The sequence below is a fragment of the Panicum virgatum genome, chromosome 6K (assembly GCF_016808335.1).
Source record: "Panicum virgatum strain AP13 chromosome 6K, P.virgatum_v5, whole genome shotgun sequence".
NCBI classification, from domain to species: domain Eukaryota; kingdom Viridiplantae; phylum Streptophyta; class Magnoliopsida; order Poales; family Poaceae; genus Panicum; species Panicum virgatum.
The window spans coordinates 39,884,629-39,901,252 of NC_053141.1; the positions used below are offsets into that span (position 1 = coordinate 39,884,629).

The 16,624-nt window shown below is 46.6% G+C and overlaps 1 protein-coding gene, 1 long non-coding RNA gene and 1 pseudogene across 2 annotated transcripts; 1 reads left to right on the plus strand and 2 right to left on the minus strand.

Annotated features, from left to right (window-relative positions):
* Window positions 1-4,304: 4,304 nt before the first annotated feature.
* LOC120712609 lies at window positions 4,305-5,843 on the minus strand. Its single transcript, XR_005690949.1, has 2 exons — window positions 5,708-5,843; window positions 4,305-5,612 (listed from the first exon to the last, which is right to left on the minus strand). It is a non-coding gene; the product is annotated as an uncharacterized LOC120712609 (long non-coding RNA).
* An 852-nt stretch (window positions 5,844-6,695) lies between these two features.
* On the plus strand, window positions 6,696-9,036 carry LOC120712608 (annotated as a pseudogene).
* A 437-nt stretch (window positions 9,037-9,473) lies between these two features.
* On the minus strand, window positions 9,474-11,269 carry LOC120712607 (F-box protein At1g10780-like). The gene is made up of 3 exons (XM_039998436.1): window positions 10,362-11,269; window positions 9,991-10,271; window positions 9,474-9,905 (listed from the first exon to the last, which is right to left on the minus strand). The coding sequence occupies exons 1-3, from the start codon at window positions 11,116-11,118 to the stop codon at window positions 9,669-9,671; spliced, it is 1,275 nt and encodes a 424-aa protein (XP_039854370.1). The 5' UTR covers window positions 11,119-11,269; the 3' UTR covers window positions 9,474-9,668.
* Between the last annotated feature and the right edge of the window lie 5,355 nt (window positions 11,270-16,624).

Sequence of the window (16,624 nt, forward strand, 5' to 3'; positions counted from 1 at the left end):
ACCATAGTCCATGTCAAGGTAATTGTGCTACTATGCAATATTCAGGACCGGTTGCTCCATGGTTTTGGCTGAATCCATGTTCTTATACGCCTATGGATTATAGTGGGATATATATGCAGTCTTGTTTTATTCAATATCCTCCTATATATCCAAATTGTGGTACATCACAAAGACCGATTGTTGCTAGCAATAATCTGGTCAGAAAGGATTTATACTGCAGTAAAGAGGGTGAGAAGAGCATGAAGTAAGATTTAAGATACTTATAGCCGAGGTGGTGTCCCTCAGGCTTGTCTCACACCCAAAAGAGGAGGTTGCAAAGGATGCACAAGAAAGAGTCCATGGAACAGCAAGCGGAGGTTGTACCAGCAAAGTCGGCGACCATGAAGCCAGTATGGAGGCCCAAGCAAGTTGTTTCGTCGTCAGCTTGAAAAAGAAGCAAGATATGGTCGATAAATTATTATTGCACTTAGCACAAAAATGGCCGATGTATTCATCGCCCTTAGACAATTTGGGTCCAGAAGAGTGTTCTTTGGCACGCAAGCTTTGCCAAAAAACAGGGGGGTATATGTTGACGACCAAAATTGGCATTAGACAATATAGACCGGTCTGACCGGTATGCCCTAGCGGTCTGACCGGTCAGATGCTGTAGTCGGTCCGGCAGCAGCCGACCGGTCTGACCGGTAGGGTCGACCGGTCTGACCGGTCCAGGTGGAATCCGAGTACAACTAGGAATTTTAATAGATTTAGATCTTGTAATAGGATTTCTTGCGGAATAAGTCCACCCCACTCTATAAATATAAAGGGTCACGGCCGATTAGACAAATCAATCGAATCTATCAAAAACACATCTTTTATTTCTTTATCTTTACCCTACTTTTCCAATCTGACATGCTGTTCTTCTCTCGTCTCCATGGCGTTTGAGGACGCCCTAGCTGGCCTGCCGAGCCTAGGGCAACCCTACGCACGCTTGCCCCGACGGGGTCCCTCCCGGGTGAGCGTTCGTCGAATCGTCGCCGTTCTGCACGGCGACCGGTCTGACCAGTCCCTCTGACCGGTCTGACCGCTCCACGCAGGAGGTGCTGCAAGGAGCTCCTCCTCGCACCGCACGACCTAGCGCGATCGTGTGTTGACCCGTAAAAGGCGTCAACATATTCCACATAAACAGTGAATTTCAATAGTAATACTCGTTTTTTTAGAGCTAATAGTAATACTCGTTTGATTACTATGCTGCGCATTAATGGTTGAAGCTCTCCTCTTGTCCATCATAATTCATAAGATTGTATATGTTATACTCTTCTCTATCTCTATTTGTCAAATACATCAAGTGCTTAATGGAACCACCTTGTAGACTGGTATGTGAATGTGTCCCCTCGCCGACACATAGTTTGGCACATTTTATTATCATAGACCCATTGCCAAGTAAATCCAAAGGCTTATTAGCAACAGAATACTTTCCACAAATATTGGACTTGAGTTCTCAGTGGCAATGGTTTGTCGTACTAGTTGATAAAAAAAAGTCTGATTAACCCTTTCAAGCTTATTTTTTAACCATTCAGTAAGTTCATCGTCATTCCTTTCATGCTTGGTCTTGCACCATTCAATTAGAAACAAAAAAGTAGCAAAGCTGACACTAGCCATGATGAAATTTAATTTATTAGTGCAGGATAGCGAAGACTACAGTTGAGCGCAATCTTCTTGTGATGAACTACATATTGACAGTGATGAGGCAAGACATCCTAATCAACACCGCATCAAAATCAGTTACACCACCAAGTCTGACACCAATTACATGTGACGAAACAACTGCCCCATCAATTGCCGCGCAATCATACAAAGAAACTTTAACAAGAGGTGCATGCTTTCCTGTCTGAGATATATTTTAATATTGTCAAGAATTCTATAATGCCTAAGTTGTGTACACTACTCTTACTCTGTCAACCGGGATATAAGAGGAGGCCACACATTCCACAACTATATGCACTGCTCAACCCAAAGCATTTGATATTTGAATTGCCATGAAAGCACCAAAATGATAACCATACTGTTCTATACAAACTAATAGAATTAGTTGTACTTGCAACTACCCATACAGCAATGAACCCAAGACATGTCAATATGCCAAGCTCCCCTTCCCTTGCTTGAGTTATTCCTAGTAACTCTTCTCCTGCCCTTAGACAGCAAGTCTTGCATTCTTATCAATCGGTGATCAACAGTGCACTACCAATTCTATCAACAGCAAGGCCCAAATAATGAAGGCTTGGATTAGTGTTATAATAGGCATAGCTAGCCTGCATTCATGGTACTGTCTCCAGTTCTACATAGCTGATGTGTGCCAATCGTCCTCTCAAAAAAAAATGTGTGCCAATCAACCCATTCAATTGAGATGGCAGTCATCAACCGTAGGCATTGGCAGTCCACCATGGTACTCTGCCATTGCCTTTCAAGCACACAAGTTCTTGCTTTGCTTGACACCTGCAGTGGCCTCATCTTAACATGTATGGAATGTCACCACCAAACAGTTTGAACTATTGCCTCAAACTGCATAGGTCACCCTTTACTGCCACTCCATGAAAACAACAGGGTGTGCAAGAGCCAATAAGAAATGTTTGAGGAACAATGTCTCTACACCACTGAGTACGTTACTAAATGTTGACATTTTTGTGCTGCTCATTTGAAAAAAGGGGTACTTATATGTCAGCAGTCGCCAGTGGTCCATGGTGTTTTAGTGCAATTAGCAGAAATTTGATGGGGTGTGCAGTGTGGTCCCATGTGGCCCAAAAGAAGTAAGCACTAAACACAGGATATTCTTAAAAAAGAAGAGAATCAAGTCACATCTCACCTAATCGTAGCTCATTTATGCACATGTGAATCATTCTGTTTCCTAGTTCCTACAACCTACAAATCTAGTGCAATCCCCATTTCACCAAATCACTCTATTCGCTGTGACCTTCGGGAGGAATTCCTTTTAATATGGAAGGCATCTGGTGGCTGGTGCTGATTTGTTGTGAGATAAAAGTACTGCTGGCTGGCTGGTGGCTGCTGGCTGGTGCTGGTTTGGTGTGAGAGAAAAACCCTGAGTGAAACTAGGACGAACAGATAGTGCATACATCACGATATGCAGGCAAACCATTCAAGTGAAGAGCTATTGATTACCTTTTAAGAGCATGACTCTAGGCTCTAGCACATTTCATCTTCAGTCTTCACTGTGGTAAGTCCAATAAATCAACATACAAGGAGAATGATCAAAATCAGCATCAGAATAGTTATCACATTGCATCACAAACATGCAGAAATACCCTATCTACACAGGAACACACTGCAGAACACCAGCAACACCAGTCCAGCAAGGCAACTCTAATGTCATGTATGAGTTGTGTTCGACTCTTTCTCCTTAAATATAATGATGTGCAGCTCTCCTGTGTGTACGAGAAAAGAAAAGGCAAGACAAACATTGTCTGTCAAAGCCTCTCGCACCAACAAACCAACTGCTCCAGCTGTGTAGCCAGATGAAACAACATTGCCACGAGCAGACCAAAGTTTCACTCTGGGTATTAATGATCATATGATGCTGAAAAAAAATGCAGTATCACTATAAATTGTCCATTGGAATAATTTAGCAGTAGTCAATGAGCCTAGCATAGTTAGTAGTGGGTGTATTGCTGGGACCATCTGAGTTTGGGTCCTTTCTGATGCGAATGTAGGTGCCTATTTATGCTTTATTAACCAAGTACATAGTTCATCTTCCTCCTAGGTGTGTTTCATTTTTTAAAATTAGTAAGAGTGTTCTGCCACTTCTATAAATTTTCTGAGTATTAACTTCCCTGCCACTGCCAAACTGCAAAAATGTATGCAGGGATTTACATGGTATAGAAATCTGCAGCAACTAAAACTATATAGCAAGGTAGGAAAATGCTAGCTATCCTTGAAAAGCATTACCCTTCAACTTGCTTTTTGCGGTATCATTTGTGATTCAGTGTGCGTGTAAGAATGAAAGAAGCTAAAAATTTATCATCTCAATAGCCCGCAAATTGTGGCTTGCAAGAATGTCATCGTGATGTCATCTTCATAAACTACAACAAGAACAACTGAAAATATGAACCAGTCAGAAAATCAGTGTACTGTTTCAGGTCATATTTTTCAACCAATTTGGCACCACACCAAAGTTTTATGACAACCATCGCGCTAAGGTTAGCAGACAAATCAAGTGAGCTAAACCGCTAGAGGCACTGTCCTCCCAATGGTCACTGGTAGACCTGATTCAAAAATGCATGCAAACATGTCATCCCACAAGCAGAACAGAAAAATAAAATCTAAAGACCCAAAATAAGTTGGACCTTGATTTAGCTTGACTCTTAAGATCTGTTCTATAGTATTTGTAAGTGATAAGGAAGACAGAATCACAGAATGGTGAGTTGGTGACAAACTTAAATAGAATTCAATCAAATGATCATGGCCAGTTAACTATATCTTATTTCAATGATATGTAGGAGATCTACATATCATTGTATTAAGAGAGCAGAAATGCCAAAAGCCCCAAATAGCCAGGTACAATGACCAAACAAATCTAAAACACCTTCAACTGCGACGAATCAATGCTTCGATAGGAACCATCAAGGCCTACAATTAAGAAAAAGACCCGATTCTGATCACCCACGGTTTAACACGGAATCAATTAAAAATTAACAATATCAGGTTAAGAGGAATCATGTAAAATCATCTCTTAGAATCGATGCGCATCTAAAATCTGAATTTTTATGTATGTTGATGTGAGACTGAAACTTACATCTTTCCTCTTAATACAAAGACACGCAGCTCACCAGCATGTTCGAGAGAGAAAAGAAAAAGAGACTGAAAGCTTATTAAATAACAAAGATACAAAAGAAACAAATAGATCAGCATCTGAAAAGGAAAGATATGCAAGTTCATAACTACTGACAATGAAACTGTTAATACAGCTATACACAATAAATCAAATGGTTTTATTCTTGTTTGATGAAAAGAAAGCATCTTATGAAATTGAATGCATTAAAATAATTGATCCAAATGACTTGATGTCACCAAAACAAAATATCTGTCTAGGTCCACCATATCCTATAAGCTACATTCAATAGTTTGATTGATTGATTGATTATATAAGACTTAGATGACCAACAAACGAGACCCATGATGCAGGGAATTGTCAATATTTGACTTCGTACAATAGTACAAAATTTTTTGGGCATCTGCATAGCTGAGGCATGTCTGCACGTCTAGTAGCCTTATCCACGCTTCATAGTGAATCAAAAACTATCCAGCTAATGAATTCGTGCAATATGGCTCGCAAATATGCACCGAAGGTGAGTATATTAGGTACGTTCCAGATCCACAGAAACTACACCTGCAAGCACATTTGGCTTCGGGGATCTTCTGATCCATAAACACCATAGTTTTGGTCGTGATGCAATGCAGGTATCGAATCGAAATTCATGATCTCTAATTACGAATTCAAAGCACAAGATGAGAAGTAGTCACATCCAGTATCATCTTTTTTTTTTGAAACTATTCGCATCCAGTATCATCCTTGTTCACGCAGTTGAACATGGGCGCCACCAGCAACGGCAAGATCCCTGGAGCTGGGCGACGTTAAACCACATCAGCTCCGAGTCTCCGACGAATCCAGCCACTCGAAACGCCCAAAACCCCAAGCCATTAAGGATGGAGAACTCACCAGGGAGGAAGGGAGGAAGGACACCTCTGACGGTCAGACCTGCAAGGCGGTGCAGACGATGGCGAGTCGGCGACACAGGTGGACCCAAGACGGCGCCGGCGACGACCGGGCCGTGATTCCCCGCAAGAACGCCAGGGGTGTGTTTATCCAAAAAAAAACTTCAAACTTTCTATCACATCGAAATCACATCAAAACATTAAATATAGTAAATAATTCATGCATGGAATACTAAAAATAGTTAATTAAAAAAACTAATTACATAGTTTTGATGTACGTTGCGAGACGAATCTTTTGAGCCTAGTTAGATCATAGTAGGACAATATTTACCATAAACAAACAAAATGTGCTACAATGTGTTACAGTGTCCGATGTAACTTTTTCTACCCGTTTTTCAGGGATCTAAACACAGCCCGTGCACCGCAGGTTATCCAAGGCCACCGGCCGCCGCAGCCATGTGCACCCCAGCTGCTCGACCAAATGATTGAGCAAAACAGTGGCGCCTTCAGCCCGCATCGTTGTCTTTCCGCTGCGTTTGCGTTTTCTGCGTGTCGCCGGGTAAGAGGCCGTAGGCGAACAGCAGCGGATTGCAGCTCCGGTGTGTTCTTCGATCTTTCGTTCAGAAAAAATAGTAGCGTTCTCTGATCGTTTCCTTGCATCCTTCCGTAGTTTCGTATTTCCACGTACACACAATCCCGTACAAAAACACAGTAACAAATGTGACAGGGTTCTAAAAACATTTCGCCTATTTTTATCCCATTTGAATTTACAACTCAAATTATTTGGATTTGAATTCGATATGGTTGCATGTCGTACGTTTGTGCGTGTGTGCTGGAAACAAAAAGGCAAAATGGGGCGCCTGCATTGTACGGACGCTACAGTCTTGACCCGTCCCGAGTCCCGGCTTCCTCGGCAACTTCAGATCCGACAGAGACGTGAAACGAAAAGAACCATGTCCGGCCATGAACATTTGACGCAACCTCAGCTGGTGGCTGCAGCACCGTGGTGCCACCGATGGGGCGACGAGGCGCAGGTGCGGCGGCGGCGGCGGCGTTCACGCTGTGGTGGCTTGCACTTGCAGGGTGCGCCGGGGCCGTGTGGTTGGAGCTGACGACGACGGCGACCAAGTGCCTGTCCGAGGAGATCCAGTCGAACGTCGTCGTCATGGCCGACTACTCCATCCTCTTCGAGGAGCACCCGGTCCGCCCCACGGTCTCCGCCAAGGTACAACGCGCAGCCGGGAATCGAAGCTCGACTGAAAAAAAAAAGAATAGTTTGAGATTCTTCCCTGATTGGATTTCATGTCCTGCAGGTGACGTCGCCTTACGGAAACACCCTGCACCACGCCGAGAAGGTCACCCATGGCCAGTTCGCCTTCACCATGGCAGAATCCGGGATTTACCTCGCGTGCTTCTGGGCGGGGACTCTGGAGAAGGGAATGGATCAACCTCAACCTTGACTGGAGGATCGGGATAGCGGCAAAGGACTGGGACTCCATTGCTAAGGCTGGTTCCAACGGGGGTCGGTACCGACCCCCGCCGGTCGGTACCGACCCGGCTACCGACCCGCGCCGGTCGGTAAGCGCGGAAACCGAGAGCGCGGGGCGGTAGCGCTACCGACCGGCCGGGCGGTCGGTACCGACCGGCGTTGGAGCCGCGCGCGGTCGGTACCGGCCGGTCGGTACCGACCCGGCGTCCGGTCGGCTGCCACATGGCGCTCTGTGATTGGCCAACGGCTGCCACGTCAGCTAGCCGTTGTAATTAGCCGTTTTTGACCGTTTGAACTCCAAAAAATTCGAAAAAAATTCCAAAAAATCACAAATTTCGTCCCCAACTCATCTATAAATAGAGAGGGATTTGATTGAGCATGTTTGGAACAAAAATCATCATTAGATTTATGTAATTTTTTTATTCTTATGTAATTTCCTTTATTTTAAATTGTCGTGTAATTTTTATTTCGAATTTTTATGTAATTTCCGAATTTTTAAATTTAATAAAATGAGGTTATTGTGTCCATTTAAATTATAAAAGAACGTGTTCTGAAATGGTTAAGTCTGGAATGGAAAAGCTGACGTGGCGCTGACGTGGCTGTGGGCTGAGGCTGCAGGCTCACTGATGGAGCGCTGGGGTCGAGTGGGCTGGCGAGAGCTGACGTGGCGCTGACGTGGCGCTGATGTGGCTGTGGCTGCGGGCTGGGGCTGCAGACCCACTGTTGGAACCAGCCTAAGAAAGAAAAGATTGATGTGAGCATAGTGGCAGCAAGAAATCTGGGCCTGGCAATTTAATAGTTTTCCCCGGCCAGAATCTCATGTCCTTTGCTGATTCTTATCCTTCGCCTTTCTTTTCTTTTTTTCTTGGACAGGGAGTGGCACTAGAGCTTGTCAAACTAGAAGCAACTGCTCGAGCAATCCATGGAAACATGCTATACCTTATAGTAAAGTAAGCAGAGTTTATTTTTTTCCTTTATATACAACATCAACGTGACTGTCTAAATGACAAGTTCAAGTTGGGCCCTGTTTAGTTCCCACCCCGTAAACGCAAAAAAGCCGTAAACGCAAAAAAGTGAAAAGAAATCTTGCTAATTTGAAGTACTAAATGAAGTCTATTTACAAAACTTTTTGCATTGTTGGGCTGTAAATCGCGAGACGAATCTAATGAGCCTACTTAATCCATGATTTGAAACAGTGATGATACAGTAACCATCTGCTAATTATTGATTAATTATGGATTAATTAGCATCATTAGATTCGTCTCACGATTTACAACCCATCTGTGCAAAAAGTTTTGTAAATAGACTTCATTTAGTACTTCAAATTAGCAAGATTCCCACGCAAAAAAATTTTGCGTTTACATGTAAAACAAACTAAACAGGGTCTTCGTTCTGGATGCAGAGAAGCAAACATGCGAAACTTGAGCGAGTGGACACAGGTTAAGATCACATGGCTCAGCCTCTTGTCCCTTGCTGTCTGTATCACAGTCTCAGTTTTGCAAGTATGGCATCTCAAACAGTTCTTCCAAAAGAAGAAACTCATCTAGATAATGCTTCTACCGTAGTTGGAGGAAACAAGCTTACAGGCTTGAGATATCTGGGATTGTTACTAGAATCTGAACCGATTCTGGGATTGGAATTGATTGTGTGGGTTTAAAAGAGGTTTATTTTAGTTACATAATCTGTGCGCACGCTTGTGTGCAACCCTTCTAATTGATAGTATCACTTTTCCTTTGATGCACTAATTACTTATCATCTGGTTCCAAATATCCAAAACATGATCCTTGGTGCCAGCTTAAGTACTAGTCATTCCAAGGGTCCATTTAGTAGGGACTGTAATTTGGTTGCTTGGCTTGGTACATTCTTCAGTAGTGTTGTGCATGTGCATCCACCATCTTGGGGGTGCTAATTTGGCTCCTAGGACACTCTTTTCATTGATGTGCCACACTACTGACAATCAGTTCCTACACCAAATTGTATGAATGAACTGGAATCATTCATCATATTGCAATTCCATTCTATTGATGAGGCCAATCAGCTATGAAATGCAAAGGACAATTCTCAGCAGAAGTATTTATCTTCTCGAAGCACTACAAAAATTCGATAGGTCCTTAATCAAATCATTTGTCATACAAATTCTGGTAGCTATTAGAATCCATACTAGAACATGCCTTCGGCCCAATGACTATTGAAATCAACCATATATGAGTGTATCCAACTTGGCTCTAGGTAGTCCATGAATCAAATGTGCAAGGCAAAGATGTTCATTACATTTCAGGAAACAAAACTTACACTATTGAAAAATAGAACCAAATGATCTCCAGACATGCTGAAGCCCAGACACATTCCAGTTCAGATGAGCAACAAATATCACGATAAATTATTGAAATAAATCGTCCTACACAAAGAGCATTGAGTTAAATTGCCTCAGTTCAGCAGCAACTCATTTCAAGGATGGCACAATGCAGCACCTCTTCTACTCTATGCACACTCTCCCTCTATTCATGCGAGTGAACTTGCAAATCTCCTCAAAGAAATCATCAGCACCATCATGGCAATTCTTCATCTGCGAGATCCTAATGGTCATCCTTCGTAGCCTCACGCTGTACCTGACAAGGGACTCGAGGGTGCTCAGCTTCTGCTCGGCATTCAGAGGTGACCGCACGGTGACCAGGACCTGCTCCAAGCAAGGTATCACGAACCTTGAATCCAACTGCATTGACAGAGAAGAATTAGGCACGCTACACACGAACCAGAAGTGGAATAATGCAATGTAGAAGAGGTACGACAGTGCTCACATTCTTCAAGCTGTTCTTCTGGCACAGCGCGGCAAACATGGCGCCGTGGATCTCGAACTTGCAAAGCTTCGGGTGGCTGTTGAAGAATTCAACGAGGTCGATCTCCGGGAACGACTGGAGCGTGTCAAAATCGCCGCAGAACTCAACCTTCATCACCAGGTGCTTCACCTCGGCGGCGCACTGCAGGACCGAGCTGATAGCGCCCCAGCTCCACTGGACGCCGCGCAGCGAGAGCCGGTCCAACTCCGGGAGCTTCCCCGTCTCGACATGATACACACTCCCTGAAACATTCCACGAGGCAGAATCAGGCAATGCGAAACGGACCAAATCTGTTCTACAGGGGAACGGCTAAAGGGCTTTCCGCCGCGTACCAGTGGTCATGGAGATTGTGAGGTGTTTGAGGCGGTCGCCGCCTTGCAGCGAGATCCAGCAGAAGCCCTGGACCTCGAGGGACTCGACGCGGGGCGCGGCGAGCCTGAGAGAGCAGTTCCCCGCGCCGACGAAGTCGAGGCGGCAGCGCTCGAGCAGGGGGAGCGAGATGGCCGCCTCGCCGGCGCACTCGCATCCCAGCAGCGCGAGGTCGGTGAGGTTGGGGCAGGCGGCGACGGCGCCGTTGACCGCGGCCTCCCCGAGCACGGCGCCGACCACCTCCAGCACGCGGAGCCGCTCCATCCGGCCCCACGCGGGCGGGGCCGTCATGATGAGCCCCCAGAGCCGGAGCTCCTCGAGGCCCGCGGCGACGCCGACGCAGTCCAGGTGGTGGCCCTGGCCCGACCCCGACCCCGACTTGTCGGCGGCGGCGGAGTCGACCCGCAGCTCGAGGACGCGCAGCGTGGCGGCCCGCGCCGCGAGCCAGCGCGGGAGCAGCGACGCGGAGAAGGGGCAGTAGACGACGAGCTCCTCGAGGCGCGCGGCGGCGGCGACCATCCGGCCGATGGCGTCGTCGGCCGCCGCGGCGGCCTCGAAGGCGCCCCGCGGGAAGTAGAGCGACGGGAGGTAGGGCACGCAGCCGCGCCAGCAGCGGGCGACGGCGGCGCAGGCCGCCACGTCGCGGGCGCTGCTGAGCTGCGAGAGGATGTGCTGCACGACGCCGTCCGGGAGCGCGTCCATCCCGCCGCCAACCTCCATGCTCTCGCCCGCGGCGGGTCGCTGCCGCCTGCCGGCGGGCGCCCGGGATGGGGATTGGTTGGGGGGAGCGGGCGCGATTCGTGTGAGGCCGGAAACGGGGGAGAGGGTTCGAAATTTAAAGGGGGGAGACGGGGGAGGAGACGCGGCCGCGCGGCGTGGGAGGATTTTGGATTTCGAAATCCGGCCGTTCGGAAGGGATTCGGGGGGGATTTGGTGGCCTGCGCCTGCTCCGGGGGGCGTTCGAACTTTGAGACTTTGGAATGGTCTCGCAGCGCGGCTGGGTGGGGTTGGTGGCGGAGAGAGTTGGGCGGGAGCGAAAGCTTTTTTTCCCCGCCCCGAGCTAGATTGGATTTATTCGTGGGCCGACGCAGAAGCGATTTGACCTGGTATGGGCTTGGTCTAGATGGGCTTGATCTTCTTCTTTTAATCGGATTTCGAACAGAGTGAAGCACGATTCCATAAAGAAAGATGGTGGGCCGCATGAGTGTTTTACATGGGCCAAGCCCCTGATTCCTCGCATACTTTGGTTTCCAACAATTTGCCCCGTGACACATGATCAGAAAAGGAGCGAGGAAATGGATCTGGACGTGAGTGAATTCAGGGGCGGTATTTTTATTTTTATATTTTTCAATTTTGTTTTTTACAAAAATATATTTTCGTTTTTGAAATTTACAGGAATATGCCCCGGACGCCCGCCGAGCGGCCGGCACCTGGTCGCCTTGCTGCGGGGCGGCAGGGGCTTTTCTGCAAAAAATTTCACGGAAAATTTGTGTGCGGCCCCTGGAGGACCGGTCGCTCGGCAGAGGGGCGGGCGGTCCCCCTGCTGGCGACCGGCTCCCCCACCCTTATATAAGGGTTGGCTGGTCCCCCCACCCCTCATCCCCTCATTTGCATCACTAAAATTCCAAAATCAAGAAGAGAGAGGCGAAGCCCTGCCGGATTTTCGAGCCGGCGACTGCATGTAACCAAAATTCTTCTACGCTTTACAAATAGATTATGTTGTAATTATTTTTGTTGACACATTAGATTAGCAATCAGTTTAATATCATTATTATGTGGCCAGATATGTCGAGCAAGCTTCATTTTCAAGTTCATTATGGTGACTACTATATTTCTCATGATGCGTATGGAGTAAATCTATCAGCTTTTGAACGCAGAGAGTGCGGAATAGATAAATCCTTAGAGAGGAGTTTTGGTTCCATACGCAAATGCCTTCACGAGATATTCAATGTGAATTCAAAGACTCATTTCCTAACCGTTCAGACTGTGACGAATAGGACAACTGAAGGGGATTTATGTGAGTTGATACTTATAACAAATATCGAAGAATGGCGGAGTTACATGCAAGCAGCTCTTGACCGCGGGTGGCCTCTTGCAATGCTAATTCAGATTCACCAGAAGGCAGCTCATTTCCATGAAGGGTCAACAAGTACATCATCTCATATGAACCAAGCAGTGGAATAAGAAAATGAAGATCAGAACATGCATGTCATAGAACCAGAGCCGCAAGGTATAGCTGATCAAGTAGGAGAAAAAAAATATCAGAACGTGCATGTCACTCAACCTGAGCCGCAAGGTTTAGCTGATGAGGAGGAGCGGATACCTGGAATAGTGGAAGCTGTAGAGAATGAAAACCAGGAGGTTCGAATGATGGAAGAATGTGGGGACTCATCAGACGATAAGAACTACCCGTTGCTAGGTGAATGACGAGACAAGGGTTTTGGAAATCCAGTGATACAGAATATTATGGGTAATGAGTACGAATACAGTGAGAATGAGGTTGTGCAGGGAGCAAAGTATCATAGCATTGAAGCTGTGAAGGATGCTGTGAAGCTTTGAGCTATATCGTTGAGGAAGGAATTCAGAGTTGTGAAGTCTAGCAGCAAAGAATATGAGGTGAAGTGTGACAATGGTGATTGTACATGGCGAGTACATGCCTATAAGGGTAAGTACAAGACACACTGGGAGTGTTCAATTATTACACCACATACATGTAGATTAACTGCTGTTGCGCAAAATCACTGTAACATCACATCCACTTTCGTGGCCAAAAAGATGTATGGGTTTGGCAAAAACCCGCCCGCAGGCAAACCCGCGGGGTTGGGGAAAACCAGCCCGCAGGTAGACCCGCGAGTGCATTTCTGCACCCGCACCCGCACCCGCCGGGTTTCGGGTGCCCGCGGGTTTGGCAACAACTATAATAAAAATGCAAAAATTTCTCAATTTGAGTAATCAAATAGTACATTTTCAAAGTAATAAGAACAAGATAACAATAAATCTATGAGCAGGCCGCCTGGGTGCCTTCTTCTTCTTGAGCAGGCCGCCAGCTGGGGACGCCGGAATCGAGGGCTGTGCACTGGGCGCCTGCGGCCTGCCGCCTGCTGAGTGCCGCCTGAGCGCCTACCACCTGGGCGCTTGCCTTTGGGGCGCCTGCCGACCGGCGCCTGCAGCCTAGGGGGCTTGCCTTCTAGGCGCGTGCCGAAGGCCGCCTGGGCCGCCGGCGGCCGGCCACCGAGATGGGGAGGGGGCGGGCGGTGGAACTTGCCGGATGGGGAGAGGGCGGGCGCTGCAGCTTGCGAGATGGGGAGGGGCGAGCGCTGCGGGCTGCCTGCCTGTGTGTGGCGGCTGAGAGATGAGCTGCGGATGGGGAGGGATTGGAAATTGGGAGTTAGGGTTACCTCCAGCTATTTATATGATGAATAAATGGGTGGGCCAAAATGTTATTTGGGCCAGAGTTTATGTATGGTGCGGGTGCGGGTTTAGTCCGCGGGTGACATTCTAAACCCGCACCCGCAACATCATGTTGCGGGTGCCAGTGCGGGTGCACCCGTGGGTTAATTTTGAGACCCGCACCCGCATCCACCGGGTCTGAAATCCGCGGATACCCGCATCCACGGGTTCAATTGCCATCCCTAGGTGATTCTCGACAAAATTGATTATGAGCTAAAATTGATAATTAGGGACATAGACGACCATTTTCAATACAAAATCAGCTATGCAAAGGCTTGGCGGGCAAAACAAAAGGTGTTTGAGATGAGGTTCAGCACATATGAGGCATCATATGATAACCTGCCTCACATGCTGTCAGCAATTGTGCAGAGAAATTCTGAAAGCGCGACTGATACCTACATTGTACCGAGTTTGTATGGGGGACCTGAATTTCTGCTCCGTGCTTTCTTCTGCCGTGGTGCATGTGTGAGGGCATTTATATATTATCTTCCTGTTCTGTGTATCGACGGCACATTCTTGACAGGGAGATATAAGGGGACAATACTGACAGCGATTGGAGTTGATTGCAACAAGCAGGTGGTTCCCATCGTCTTTATTTTTGTTGAGAATGAGAACACAGAGAGCTAGTACTGGTTCTTTGAACATGTGAAGATTCATGTTGTTGCTACAAGGCCTGATGTTTGCCTCATCAGTGACAGGCGTGCAGGTCTTCTAACAGCAATAAGGCAACTACAAGAAGGAAATCGAGGACAACCTCCTCTATGGCCAGATGTTGTGAATAGGTGGTGCATAAGGCATATGGGTGCAAATTTTTATAAGCGCTTCAAGAATAAGGAACTTATGAATTTGTTCAAGAGGTTATGCACTCAGAATCAGCAGCAGAAGTTCGATGCTATGTGGCAGGTGCTAGATAACATGTGCGCTGAGCTGCTAAAGGAACAGGCCTCAACCTCCAGCCGTAGACGCTCAGGTGGCGGACTTTTCACACAGTGGATCAAGGATGCACCTAAGGAGAAGTGGTCAATTCTATACGACATTGGTGGGCGTCGATATGGGATCGAGACAACCAACCACGCAGAGTGTTACAACATGGTAATGCGTCATGTTCGTGGATTTTCTCTTGTTGGCATAGTTGAGTTCATTATGTACGGATGCACAAGGTACTTCAGAGAGCGGTACCAGGCAGCTGTTGTCTTACTTAATGATCCACGAGTGGTTTTTTTAATATGGTCACTAAATACAAGAAAGAAGAGATTGAAAAGGCTCAATATCACAGAGTGGTCTCCATGGGCACAAAGGATCAAAGGTTTGAGTTTTTATGCAAGGACAGGACAGGTCAGGGTGTCCGCAGACAAAGGGTGGTTCAGGATTGCTTTATAACGTCGGAAGGTAAGGTGTTTTGCAGATGTAAGAAGCCACAACTTCTTCACTTACCATGCTCCCGTGTCATTGCGGCATGTTCAGAATCTGGGTTGGAATCTCGGGTTTTTGTTTCTGAATATTACAGAAAAGAAACCGACGTGCACACTTGGGGCTATGAGATATATGTCATAGGCAGTCTGAGATCATTCACTACACCAAATATCCCTCCAATGTACATTTCCAATTCAGATGCTAGGAGAGGGGTAGGTCGACGGCAGACACTTTGTATCCGTAACGGAATGGATGAGTCTTAGGCAGGAAAGAAGAAAAAACGATGCAACTTGTGTGGAGCAGACGGTCACACTTACAAGAAGTGTCCTAAAATGCATGAAGATAATGCTGGTGCCGAGGTTGGACCTTCTAGGAATCCCACCGATGGATTGCCTCCGAATTTTGGAGCCCGTCGTGTTTAGATTTCGTTATGTATGGAAATGTATTTGAACTAGATGTATGGATATGTATTCCCATCTGTATGTGACAATTACATTTCGTTATGTATGGATAGTATTTGAACCAGATCATTATGTAACAATACGAAGGTATTTGTGTAGTAAGGTTTTTTTTGCAGTTCTAAATTCCCGGCTTGCAATATAATTTTGTAAACAATGCTACGATTACAAAGCAGAGACCTAAGGCGTTCGTACTACTATGGTAAATAATGCTGAGATCTTTGCTGTAAACTAAGTACTTTAACAATGAAAAACAGTGGCATGTGCAACACGGTAACCTCGTGTTGTGACTAAACCTGGCATGCCTTAGGAAATGTAAAATGCCGGGATTATATGATGGTGCTTTACTGAGTGCACTGGGGATATTTTCCCTTCCTAATAGCTTCAGGCCCTGCTTCTTTAGCATGGCGGGCCCTCTCTCGCTTCCTCTCCCTGTCAGCTTCACGTTCCTCTGCCTTCTAACGTTCCACTTCTGCAATCCTCTTCTGAATCTCTTCCTTATCTTTCTTGCGCTTCTCCTCCATCTGTTCTTCATGCAGCATTCGTCGTCACCTTTGTGCAGCCCACCTTTCTTGACGCTCAACACGGTCCTTATCCTGCTGAGATTGCTCGGTGTCTAACCACTGCACGAAATCACATAGGGGCGGTGGAGTCTTTCCCCAAATCATGTTAGAAGTCATTACCAGATCCGAAAGTGACAAACTCTGATAGTGTTTTGTAGTACCTTTGCTCGATCCTTTCCGTAATGCTTGGGCGGATCATACTCGTAATTCTCGCACATGAAGAACCTCATACCAAAGTCGTCCCCCAAAACCCTGGATTTCATTAGTTTGCACAAGGATTCGCAAAAGCACATAGGCACCTGGACTCCTTTGGGGACTGTTTCCCTCACCTTACTCTGTGGA